Genomic DNA, 12,570 nt, shown 5'->3' with positions numbered 1-12,570 from the left:
AGAAAGGGCATCCAGTTGTAGAAACCAAGCCAAATCAGACTATGAAACCTGGTGTGATCCCTGGCCTGCCAGCTCCTTTCAAGCCATCCAACCCATGCTAGCATGGAAAATGGATGTTAAATGATGATGATGATTAACATATTAAATGAAGTAGTGAAATATATTCAAGATATTAGCTGTTATTATACCATACACTTTTAGCTATAGAATAAAATATATTTACTGATATTCCAGACATAAATATGTCAGGTTCCTGCTCTCATGGTTTATATTTACTTAAAATAAAAAGCAAAAAGTTCTGATTAACTTACATCAGATTTCAAGTATACAGATTCTGTGATAGCATCTGTTTGTGAAGTTATCAAGTCATTTCCAGAACTGTTAACAGAATGAGTAGCATCAAGATTAAAAAAATCCAGATTTCTGTTACCCACTTCATCTTTATGGTTGATTGAGTTCTTCCAGGAGTCTACTGGTCCATTGTGACTGCCTTGTACTTTTACCCTCCATGTTCCGATGGATGCAGAATACATGGACAGTTTCACTTGAAAAAAACATGAATGTCCACCAGTTACTCTTTCTGATTTTCTGGTACAGCCTAAATGGATAGATAGAGACAAATATTCAGAGAGAGAAAGTGTGACAAACATATAGCTGGGTAGATAGACAGACATTCAGACAAATAGACAGGTGATGGTTTTTGACAGGAGGAGCATTGGGCCAAAGAAAATTTGCATCAATAACTTTTGTCTGATACATACCAGAAAGGAAAAGTGATGTTAAGACAAGAATGGTGATGATATTTAACCTTATCTACTTTATATTATTGGTCACTCACCTTATAAGGTATGTAAGTTCTAATTTTCTGCTATCTTTCACTATCTCATCATAATACTAAACTATTTCAATCAGATCCATTATTTCTGTTACTATGATGTATCCTGAGTGTTCCATTTATTTTATATTGTTAATACATTATTTATATGTTATAGAATACATATAAAAGCCTAAATTACTCTCCCAATAATTTGCAAACCATGCAACGACTATCCTTTTAGTGGTATTTCATTTACTCTATCTTCTACTTTCCTTCTCCTCAATCAGGTTTCAGTTTGCTCCTGTTACATACTTTTAAGTTTGGTTCCTATCGTACTAGTCTCTTTTGCCAAACCACTAAGTTATGGGGATATAAACAAACCAACACTAGTTGTCAAGTGGTGAAGGGACAACTAAAAACACATGTACATATATATGATGGACTTCTATACAGTTTTCTGACCACTGAATTCACTCACAAGGCCTTAGTTAGGCTGGGACTATAGTAGAAGACACTTGCCCTATGTGCTGCATAGTGAGCCTGAACCCAAAACCACATGACTGCACTTATGAATATACATAAGTGTAACCATGCATAAATACATAAGTGCATATAGTCACTACATGCATATTTTGACATGCAAGAGGCAGATAAACAATGCAGCAGCAGCAACAATTTCAACAATGGTAATGACAACAATGACATCAGTGATGGAAGCAACAACAACAGCAATAACATCACCAACAATAAAACAATAATACCAACAGCAAAAGAAACAAGGTCATTTTTCCAGGAGGAGCCATATAGTCTCTCCCTAGAGGACAAGAGAACCAAACTTGAAGGCATCACTTTATTTAAGATAATTGCAGGAAAAAGGACAGCTCTTATACCTCCAACCTGAAACTCAAGCTGTAACTGCTAGAAAGACAGTAAAATATCGTCACAGTATCATTCAAAAGGAGACAACGACAAACACACATTGGAACAGCCCTCCATAATGTATAGCAACATATATCCAACATATACCGAGGGTAAGGCAGTTCTGCACGGAGTAAGTCCAATGTAAGGCAATTCAACACTCAGTAATTACCCACCACAGTGATGACTGTTCTCTTCCCTACCTATTTGGAAAGGACAATGAGGTTAACAATACAGGATGTCCTACCAAAGCTGGGTCTCTAGTGGATCCTAACTTGCAGAGTGTTGGAGGGAAATGATACCCTGTTGGACAGAAAGAGAACAAGCAGGAAAAACTAGTTTGAGACTATACTAGAGGTTTTTCTCCAAAAAATCCTGAACATCTGGAAAAGATTCCACGTCTCATCTCTCTGCTGAAAGGGACAGAGCTGCAAGTAACTGTAGAAGGCTGAGATGCCACTGTGTGGAAGAATCAACCATCTGATAGCCTACTTACCAAACAATGAAAACAGAAAAGGTGGAGTGGGAGTGGAAATGGCTATCCTGCTGCTGACACCATAACAATGACATGTGACAAGTAAGGCATAAGCAACAGCAGTAAGGGTAAATGAGGAAAAACAATAACAACATCCATACCAACATCAACAATAGCATTAACTCATTTCAGCAATAATGTGGAGACAACAGCAACAGCACCACAAAATATCAATATCTAAGTCAACAGCAGTGGCAGAAAACATGGATTACAACACAAAAATCCTGCTCCCAGGGGATACCATAATCCAGCACTTGGTGTTTCCACTCCCCTCTTACATGCACAATCACAAACAAAAATAAAAATGAAAAAATAACTGTTGTCCTACTATCCCCCATCCCAGTTTTCCAGCTTTTAGATTTTTTTTTGAAAACGTTTCAAATGTATAAGACACGAACCTGAAAAATTTTCAAGAGAAAGTAAAAAATTACAGAAAAAGGGTGGAAGCGCAAAAACCACTCCATAATAATTATATATATATATATAAATATACATGTACATATATATAGTAAAATCTATTTGCTAACGCAACATGACAGTCATATGCAGAACGTTATTACTACTTTTTAGCCCTAAGAAAACACCTTTTCTTGCCAGCACCAACACAAAATCTATGTCCATACACTGTGAGCTAGGGAGGCTACCATCCCCTTTCTAGCTGTAGTGATACCTGTAGACCAATGGCTTCTGGGTAATTTTCCTTCTTTGGTATGGGACAACTTCCAAATTGTCCTGCGCAGGACTGCCACATTGCAATGGCAAATAGAATTTACTGTATGGTACTGTTACTACATATTTCTCGCTCAGAGATTTAAAACTAGTTGTTTTACTCATTACAAGATCAGCGACTGTGTGTCACTGAGCAAGAACAAGTGACTGCTATCTCTAGCAGGCATTTGTCCTGTACTGAGGAAGGGAAATTACCCCAAAACCATTGGTCTACAGGTATTGCTACAAAAAGAAAGGAAGCGGTAGATGCCCATGTGCACAGTATATGGACATAGATCATGTATCAGTAGCCAGTGGAAAAGATGTTTTCCTGGGGCTAAAATGTAACATCGTCCTGTATAGGACTGCGACATTGTAATGGCAAATTGACTTTGCTGTATGGTACTGTTACTGCATATTTCTCACTCAGAGATTTAAAACTAATTGTCACATTAAAAGTATATACTGACAAGAGTGAATGACTGCTATTTCTAGCTGGTGGTTGTCCTATACTGAGGAAGGGAAATTACCCAGAAACTACAGGTAGAAAGGGAGCGGTAGACTCCTTTGCTCACAGTGTACAGACACAGATTATGTGTTGGTAGCCAGAGGGAAAAGACGTTTTCCTGGGGCGAAAAAGTAGGAACATCATCCTGCGCAGGAGTGCCATGTTGCATTGGCAAATATACTTTACTGTACTGTTACTACATATTTCTTGCTCAGAGATTTAATACCAGTTGTTTTTCTCTTTACAAGATTAGTGACTGTGTGTCGCTTTAAATGTATATGATGTGACCAAAAGCGAGTAACTGTTATCCTTAGCCAGGTACTGTTATCCTGTACCGAGGAAGGGAAATTTCCCTGGGAAAATAAAGGCACACCTAACTAAATATACGAAAAATATTTGAATTTTGCAAAATAAGAACATTGCAAGTCATAGACAGCATATAACTGTAGACACAGACTAGTCAGAGACACACAGAATGACTCAAAAACACAGCTATGAACTTACTTTATTGCAGTGTTTCAAATTTCATCAGTTAAATAGCTGGCTTCTTTAGTGAGAAATTTGTGCCTGGCTTTTATTCATAATTTCCTCAATGCTTGGTTGAATATGAGACAGATACACCCTCATTTCTTCTTCTGTTGTACGCAATTTCTTGCGCTTCTTGTTTTCGATGTTGTTTAATGTTGAGAAGCCTAATTTACATATGTAAGAAGTTGAAAATTGTAATGAAATTGCGAAAGCTCTTTTACAGAATATGTGATACTCCTCTTGAATTGAAATCCAAAATGAATCAATGGGCAGACTCAAATGTTTTAATTTTAACCCTCGGTCACTAGAAGGTGGCCAATTCTTCTTCTTCCTGTAAATCAAGTTCTATGTTGGAAGAATGATTAATGAAAGGATCTCTAATCCCATACTTTTCTGTCTTTAATTTCAGAAAGTAATTGTTGATGCTTTCGTCCAGGGCTGTCAGATGAGTAAACACAATAGGGATCATTTCTCTAAAGCAGGTAGAATGCAATAAAGGTAACATATCAAAATTACCAGTGATTGCTCTTTTTTTCCCAAATCACAATTTTCTTTTTGAAGGCAAGTTGAAGTCAGAATATTTTCATTTTTACCTTGCATTCTACTGTTTGTTTTATTTAGTTCACTAAATATTTCTGTTAGGTATTCCATTTTAGACATCCAAAATTCACAACTAAGGTATTCACAGAATTTCTCCTGCTTTTCCTTGAGAGAAAATGATAGTAATTCCTTGTGAAGTTCGTGAACACGATTTAGTACTTTGCCTTTCGACAGCCAGTGAACCTCAGTGTGCATTAACAACTTAACATGCTGACAGTCCATCTCTTTGCACAGTTGTTCAAATAATCATGACTTCAATGGCCTACTTTTTATATAACTGACCATTCCAACAACTTGATATAACAAAACCTTTAAATCTTCCTGCAATATTTTTGAAACAAGAACTTCTCTATATAGAAAGCGATAAGTATGAATGAGATTTGGATTTTCTTTCTCTATGAAGGATACAAATCCTGTAATACAGCCTGTCATGTATGGGAGCTCCATTGGTGCAAATGCCAACACAAGACTTCCAAGACAAATTCATTTCTTTGAGGTAACCTGTTATCAAATCAAAAATATCTTGACCTCTTGTAGTTGTGGACATTTCTTTACAGCACAAAAATTGATTATTTCATTCTCATCAATAAAACATACAAATGCAAGCAATTGACTATTATTACTGATGTCAATGGATTCATTCAAGGTTAAAGCAAAATTTGAATTCTTAAGCTTTTTCTGAACATTGTCTTCAATATTTTTCAACAGAATTCTTCAATGTATTGTATCATTTGAAAGCGGAATATTGTTCAATTCCTTTTCAGCTTTTTCACCAAACATGGATTTTACCATCTTTTTGCAAGCTGGGAGGATGACTGACTCAGCAAGCATGTGGGATTCAGATGTTGATGCTTTTATTTCAGCCACCTGAATTGATGCTAGTTGGGCTAGTTCAGACAAGATCATTATTTTTTCAAAATAACTTCACTATTTTGATTTCTGCTCTAACAGTCTTTGAAAGTAATCAAGCTTTTTATCTTTCAGAGATAAATGTTTTGAGTTAAAATGTCTTTCTAATTTACTTGGTACATTGGATTCTTTTGACATTGTTTCACTGCACACTATGCATGATGGATTTGTATGTCAACATCACCAGGCCAATAAAATCCAAATTTCAAATAATTTTCACAATATTGTTGATTAATGTTTCTCTTTTTTGACAATAGAGGTTGATGATTGTTCGCCTCTGGACTCATCATTAATATTTTTCCTTTTCAAATATTTATCCATTGTGAAGGGTGATGAAATATCACTATGACAGTTTTGGGTAGGATTGTCTATATTGAGATGACAGTGTCTGTTGGTCCCACAAAGTTTTCTCTTTCATGCACAAACACAGCAAAACAATAAAAATATGTCTTCCAACCTAAAACAGATGTTTTATGAAACCATGTCTAGCTGGAAATCATCAATTTTCGATGCATTACACACAAAAATAGTCAATCTTAGCACACTGACAACACATCGTAAATCCACCATTTATGCTATGTTCCATGCACCAGTAAACAGCTATAGACCTCTACTATACCCTCATTAGCATAAGGTGATGAAACACTAGAACTCACTGGTGTAAAAAGCTTGAAAATTGGCCCATATTGAACAAGCAAATGCACACTGAGCCTCCTTTGCAGCTACACTCGGTAAATGGTGCCCGCTGATTGGTCCAGTACATCACATGACCACACAGTCCACCATCACAATGTAAACATGGCGGCCAAATTCACTCTTCCAATGCGATAATCCACCCAAAAATTAGGAAATTATGGCATATAGAGATGAAGCAAGACAAAATATGAGTAAAAGGAAGCTAACATAGACTTATTAAGTAGCATGAACCAGAGAATTCTGAGCTAAATCATTGGAATCATCCACAGATTGTTCTGAAACAGAGGTAGAAGCTGACATTTGTGTTTCAATTCTGTACAGGTAATTTTCTCAAAATGGGTACTTATCAAAAGTTCAAAGCTCTTTCCAAAAAATCTACTCAATAGATTTGCTTGAAATTTTGAGGAGACCTTCCTCATAATAGTAGCTTCATCATGACAGAAGCCTTTAAAAAAAATTCTGCCTTGAAAAAATGTTAGTCATTTTTATAAAAAAAAAAAATGTGATTTTTTTCAGTTTTTTTTATTGTCCATCCACTAATGACAATAAATTTTTTTTTCCCAAAATATCAAAAAAAAAAAAAAAAAAGGCTTTTGTTACTATACAATGACGGGTTATCAGATTCTAAAAAATGTAAAAACCACCTTCATAGCTTATTTGGATTTTCTCAAAAGAATTCTGAAAATTACGCTATTTTTCAACCATTTTTGGTCATGTCTCAGCAAAAATTAGGACCAGAGGAAAAAGAAATATATCATTTGTCTCAGTTTTAGAGGTAGATTCTACCATAAAAGTGGAAAAAAGATGCATGATATAAATTTTTTTCTTTTGGGGGTGTGGGGTGTGTCCCAACTTAAGACAAGTATTAACCAATATCCATTCATATGATCAATACTAATGACAAATGAAACAATAAAAGATATAGAAATTTTAGTATTGTGACATTTGGAAACATTTCACTTATCTCTAAATGAACAAAGCTATGTGGTGCAACATGTTATACCACAGACTGTGAATACTTGATTGGGATCACGTGGTTTTTCGCATTTTCTTAATGTGTCATTCAAAATTTCGCGGCACACTTAGGAAGATCTCACAGCACACCTGTATACCGTGGCACACTGGTTGAAAATCACTGGTTTACAGGTATGGCTATGGCTAGAAAGGGAGTGGTATACTCCCCTGCTCAAAGTATATACTGTGAGCAAGAGTGAGTAACTGCTGTCTCTAGCCAGCGGTTGTCCTGTACCGAGTAAGGGAAATTACTCAGAAACCATTGGTCTACAGGTATCGCTTTGGCTAGAAAGGGAGTGGTAGACTCCATTGCTCACAGTATACAAACACAGAAGATGTGTTGGTAGCCAGCTGGAAAAGATGTTTTTCCGAAGCTATAAAGTAGTAACATCCTCCTGTGCAGAACTACCACATTACGTTAGCAAATAGACTTTACTGTACGGGACTGTTACTACATATTTCTCGCTCAGAGATTTGATACTAGTTTGTTTTTCTCATTACAACATCAGCGACTGTGTGTTGCTTTAAATGTATATAGTATAAGCAAGAGCAAGTGACTGCTATCTCTAGCCAGTGATTGTTCTGTACTGAGTAAGGGAAATTGACCAGAAACCATTGGTCTACAGGTATAGCTGTGGTTAGAAAGTGAGCAGTAGACCACTTTGCTCACAGTATGCAGACACAGATCATATGCTGGTAGCCAGCTGGAAAAGATGTTTTCCTCGGGTTAAAAAGTAGTAACATCATCCTGCGTATGATTGGCGTGTTGCATTGGCAAACAGACTTTACTGTATGATACAGTTACTGCACATTTCTAGCCCAGAGATTTGAAACTAGTTGTTTTTCTCTTCACAAGATTAGTGGCTGTGTGTCACTTTACAAGTATTTCCAAGTATGGCTGTGGCTAGAAAGGGAGCGGTATACTCCCTTGCTCACAGTATATACTGTGAGCAAGGGAGTGGCTGCTATCTCTAGCTGGCAGTTGTCCTGTACCGAGTAAGGGAAATTACCCAGAAAAAGTTGGTCTACAGGTATGGCTGTGGCTAGAAAGGGAGCGGAAGACACCCTTGCTCACAGTATACAAAGATCATGTGTCAGTAGCCAACTGAAAAAGATGTTTTCCTGGGGCTAAAAAGTAGGAACATCATCCCGTGTAGGACTAGCACATTGCATTGGCAAATAGACTTTACTGTATGGTACAGTTACTACATATTTCTCGTTCAGAGATTTAAAACTAGTCATTTTCTCTTTATTGATCAGTAACTGTTGTATTACTTTAAAATTATATACTGTGAGTAAGAGTGATTGACTGCTAACTCTAGCTGGCAGTTGTCCTGTACCAAGGAAGGGAAATTACCCAGAAAAAATTGGTCTAAAGGTATCGTTATGGCTAGAAAGGGAGCAGTAGACTGCCTTTCTCACAGTATACGGATGCAGATCATGTGTTGGTAGCCAGCTGGAAAAGATGTTTTTTTGGGGTTAACAAGTAGTAACATCATTCTGCGCAGGACTGTGACGTTGCATTAGCAAATAAGCTGTACTGTATGGTACTGTTACTACATATTTCTCGCTAGGAGAAACATGTAGTAACAGTACCATAGCATACAGCTTGGGGTTTACCAGAGCTCAGTTCTCAGCCTACTCTCATTCATTATAGTCCTCCAGGTCATAACAGAATTCAAAACTGGGTGCCCATAGGAAATGCTATATGCTGATGACCTTGATCTTATTGCAGAAACTTTAGCAGAATTGGAGAAAAAATTCCAGGTATGGAAACAAAAACTTGGAATCAAAGGGCCTTAAAGTTAACTTAGCAAAGACCAAAGTTGTTGTTAAAACTCTCTTTCTGTCAGGTAAATGGCCCTGTTAAATATGTAGGAAAGGAGATGGAAGAAATTCCATTTGCTGCACCCAGTGTAAACTATGGACACATAAGAGTTGCAGTGAAATAACAAGTAGGTTAACAAATAAAGTTGCCTTTCTATATGGCAGATGTGCAGGAACAATAAGCACTAAGAGCACACAGAACTTAAGAGGCTCTCTTGAGGTTGTAGATAGTTTCTGTTACCTAGGTGACCAAATTAGCAATGGTGGAGGATGCTCTGAAAGTATTGTTTCTAGAATAAGAATTGGGTGGAGGAAGTTTAGAGAGCTACCTCTATAGGCAACAAAAGGACTTTCTCTCAGAGTAAAAGGTAGACTTTATGATGTTTGTGCGAATGGCTATACTCCATGGTAGTGAGACATGGGCTTTGAATGCAGAAGACGTGTAGACTGGAGAGAAATGAAGGTAGTATTCTCAGTTGGATGTGCAACATCAGTGTACATGTGTGACAAAGTGCAAATGTATTGAGAGAAAAGTTGGGCATAAGAGGAACCAAATGTAGCATGCAAGAGAGAAGACTACATTGGTTTGGATGTGAAGCATATGAAAGTAGATGGTACCTGCAGAAGAGAGAAACCTAAGAAGAAGTAGGATTAAGTGATAAGGGCTGATCTCAGTATGCTGGGCTTCACGGAAGAAATGACAATGGACGGAGATGTCTAGCGATATGAAGTTCTTGAGAAGACCTGCTCACATCAGCAAAACTGAATGCTAGAAGTGCTGTGTCCCACCTACACTTAAATAGAAAATTTCTCACATACTCTACCACAACAAACCAAACTACATCTCTTCTCTTCCTCACATTTCCACTTCATGCATTAGGCTTACTTCCCACTCCTCACTCCTGTCCTCTTGGCCCTGTGCCACTGTATCATTGCTTTCTGCTAGTTTGCGACCTGTGTGTTCCACCCACATCCTGTCTCACTGTATCATTGTGTATGCCTGGCACTTTGTCACCATCTCTATCCTGCTGTCTCCCACTCTCTCTCTCTTTCTCCTGCACTTCCCTCAGGCTGAGTAACCATGTATTTCCTTTGTGGCAGCGCACCTCTTACTGTCTTCATTCTTGATCTCTCTCCCTGGCTGGGTAACTTTGTACTTCCTCTACAGCAGTGTTTCCCAAACTTTTGAAAAATTGTGCTTTCTTTTACACTGATTATCATTTTCACAAATTAACCATTGATAAGAACTACCAATGCAAAAATAATTAATGATTGTATTATAAAGGAAAAGAATAAAACATTTTAATGAGAACCGTGTGTCTGGTGCAATGCAGTTAGTGCAGATACATTCAGTTTCAAAATTGTAATCTTTAGCCGCAGATCTCGTTGTGTCACATCCAGTCCAATTCTTTTATGGGAAAGTAAAGTTCAAACATGGTTAAAACCGAATTCAACCAGGTATGAGGTAGGGAAGGCAAGCAAAAGTAATTTCAGATGTGGTAGGAATTCAATATACTCTGGTGGTACCACAAACCTTCTTTGCCATTACGGCAATATCACATTGTGGTGTCATTGTCATTTTGTAATTCTGTCAGTTCCTACTGAACGTCATCCTCGCAATCGACTGCATTGACCTCAAACAGAATGCTATACCAATTTGGAATATTCAGTGCAATAACATCTTGAAATTGCTCCACCATGTTATCATGCAATAATTGTAAATAGCTGTGATATGTAGTTAAATCCTCATCAACTAATTGATCTTTCAAAGAAATAAGTTGTGGAAATTGATGGAATTGACATTTTGAAATGTTAGTCTTATACAACACTAATTTCAAAATGAAGGTAGTGATAAATGATTTACAATCAATGAGAGTTTTTCTGTTTCCTTGCAATAACTTATTCAAATCATTTAATTTTGTGGCTATATCACAAAGAAAAAAGATACCATACCTTGCAGCCATCAATGAAGTGGAGAGTGGAGTATCTTCAAAGAAAGATATGATTATATGAAACAGTTCAACAAAGCGTAAAACACAGTTTCCTTTTGACAGCCACTCTACTTCAGTATGGTATAAGAGTTTAGTATAGTCCTCATAATTTCTCACACAGAGTTGGTGGAAAATTCAATCAGACAAGGGACTGGACTTCAATTTGTTCACAGTCTTGATAACTAACTGTAGTCCATCATTCAACCTACCATTCATATATTTTGCCACTAAATGCTGCTGATGTGCCAAGCAATGAACAGTTAGTATCTGGTGGGAAATTTCATGCTTTAGGAGAGATGAAAAACAAACCTCTGTATCTTCCTATCATCAAAGGGTTTCCATCAGATGCACAGGCAAGAATATTACTGAGTAGGATATTATATTCAAAAATGAAAGACTTGAGAGTGTGAAAAGTAGTTGCACCTCTTGAATTGAGTGGCAATTTCTCTGTGAACAGCATTTCCTCAAAAGGTTGAAGGTCTTCGCTGAAATACAGAACATATACCATTGTCAAACATTGATTGTCCACAACAGTTGACTCATCCACTTGTATAGAAAATTCAGAACACTGGAGAATATTAATTCACTGATGTTTGACATCATTGGCTATTTCATTGATGCTTCGAGAAATTGTGTTATTACTAAGTGGGATCTTCATAATGTTATTGGGTTTTTTGTGCATAATGTTGTGTGGACGCCCACAGACAACGAGTAGGCTAGTCAAATATGTATAAATAGTGGATGTGATAGCTAGTCGTAGAAGCATCACATACAGCGAGCCGGAGCCGTTGGTAGACTAGACATCAAGTTCTGTTGAGTTGAGTCGTTGGAAGTGAGAGTTCAGTAGTAGAGTAAAGGTATGTTATTGGTGAAGGCACGCCATCCGAACGTGCGATATAACACATAATGGTTGACAAAACTTCTTAGAGAACTGGGTGAAATAATGTTTCTCCAATTGTGTGAAAGTTCCCAGACTTACCAACAAGCAATGCAATGTTGTACAATCAACCCATCATTCTCCTGTTTACTAGTTTCCTGGAGTAGCGTGTTGAATGTTTGTATTTACTTTTTGAAAGAGGAGCTCTGTTGCAAAACCTATGACAATGGCTTGTGCGCCTTGTCAGGATGCTTTGCATCAAAGTGATACTTCAAGCGTGAAGGGTTCATTGCTTCGCTGGTCAATGTTTGATAGCAAAGAAGGCACATTGGTAACTGACAGTTCTGAGGAGAGGGAATAAATCCAAACAATAAATAATCACTACTGTACTGTCGACAAATTTTCTCGACTGGAGGCATCAGTAAAATGGAAAGGTGGAAATGAATTTCTACAGATGGCATCAGAAAGGCAGTATGGTATTCCCAAAGAGAAGAAGAAGTCAATAGAGCAGAGTTAGATGACACGTCTTTACTGGAGCAAATACGGATCTAGTTTGTTTGGCTGCCAGCATTTCAAAAATCAAAGTTTATTGAAAATTTAAAAATTCAGCACATTAATGTACCTTTCCAAGTTAAATTGCTG

General features: G+C 37.2%; 1 protein-coding gene across 4 annotated transcripts in view; it reads right to left on the bottom strand.

Annotated features, from left to right (window-relative positions):
* Window positions 1-12,570, bottom strand: part of LOC106869118 (uncharacterized) — a 62,341-nt gene that overhangs the window by 21,937 nt on the left and 27,834 nt on the right. For all 4 annotated transcript variants that reach the window (XM_014914664.2, XM_014914666.2, XM_052972776.1 and 1 more), the window contains one exon: window positions 312-598. In XM_014914664.2, the coding sequence (XP_014770150.1) occupies window positions 312-598 (287 nt within the window). The remainder of the gene's footprint in view (window positions 1-311; window positions 599-12,570) is intronic.

This window comes from Octopus bimaculoides, chromosome 14 (assembly GCF_001194135.2).
Source record: "Octopus bimaculoides isolate UCB-OBI-ISO-001 chromosome 14, ASM119413v2, whole genome shotgun sequence".
Classification (NCBI taxonomy): domain Eukaryota; kingdom Metazoa; phylum Mollusca; class Cephalopoda; order Octopoda; family Octopodidae; genus Octopus; species Octopus bimaculoides.
Note: the sequence above shows the minus strand (reverse complement) of the source record. Positions and strands in the feature narration are given on the sequence as shown.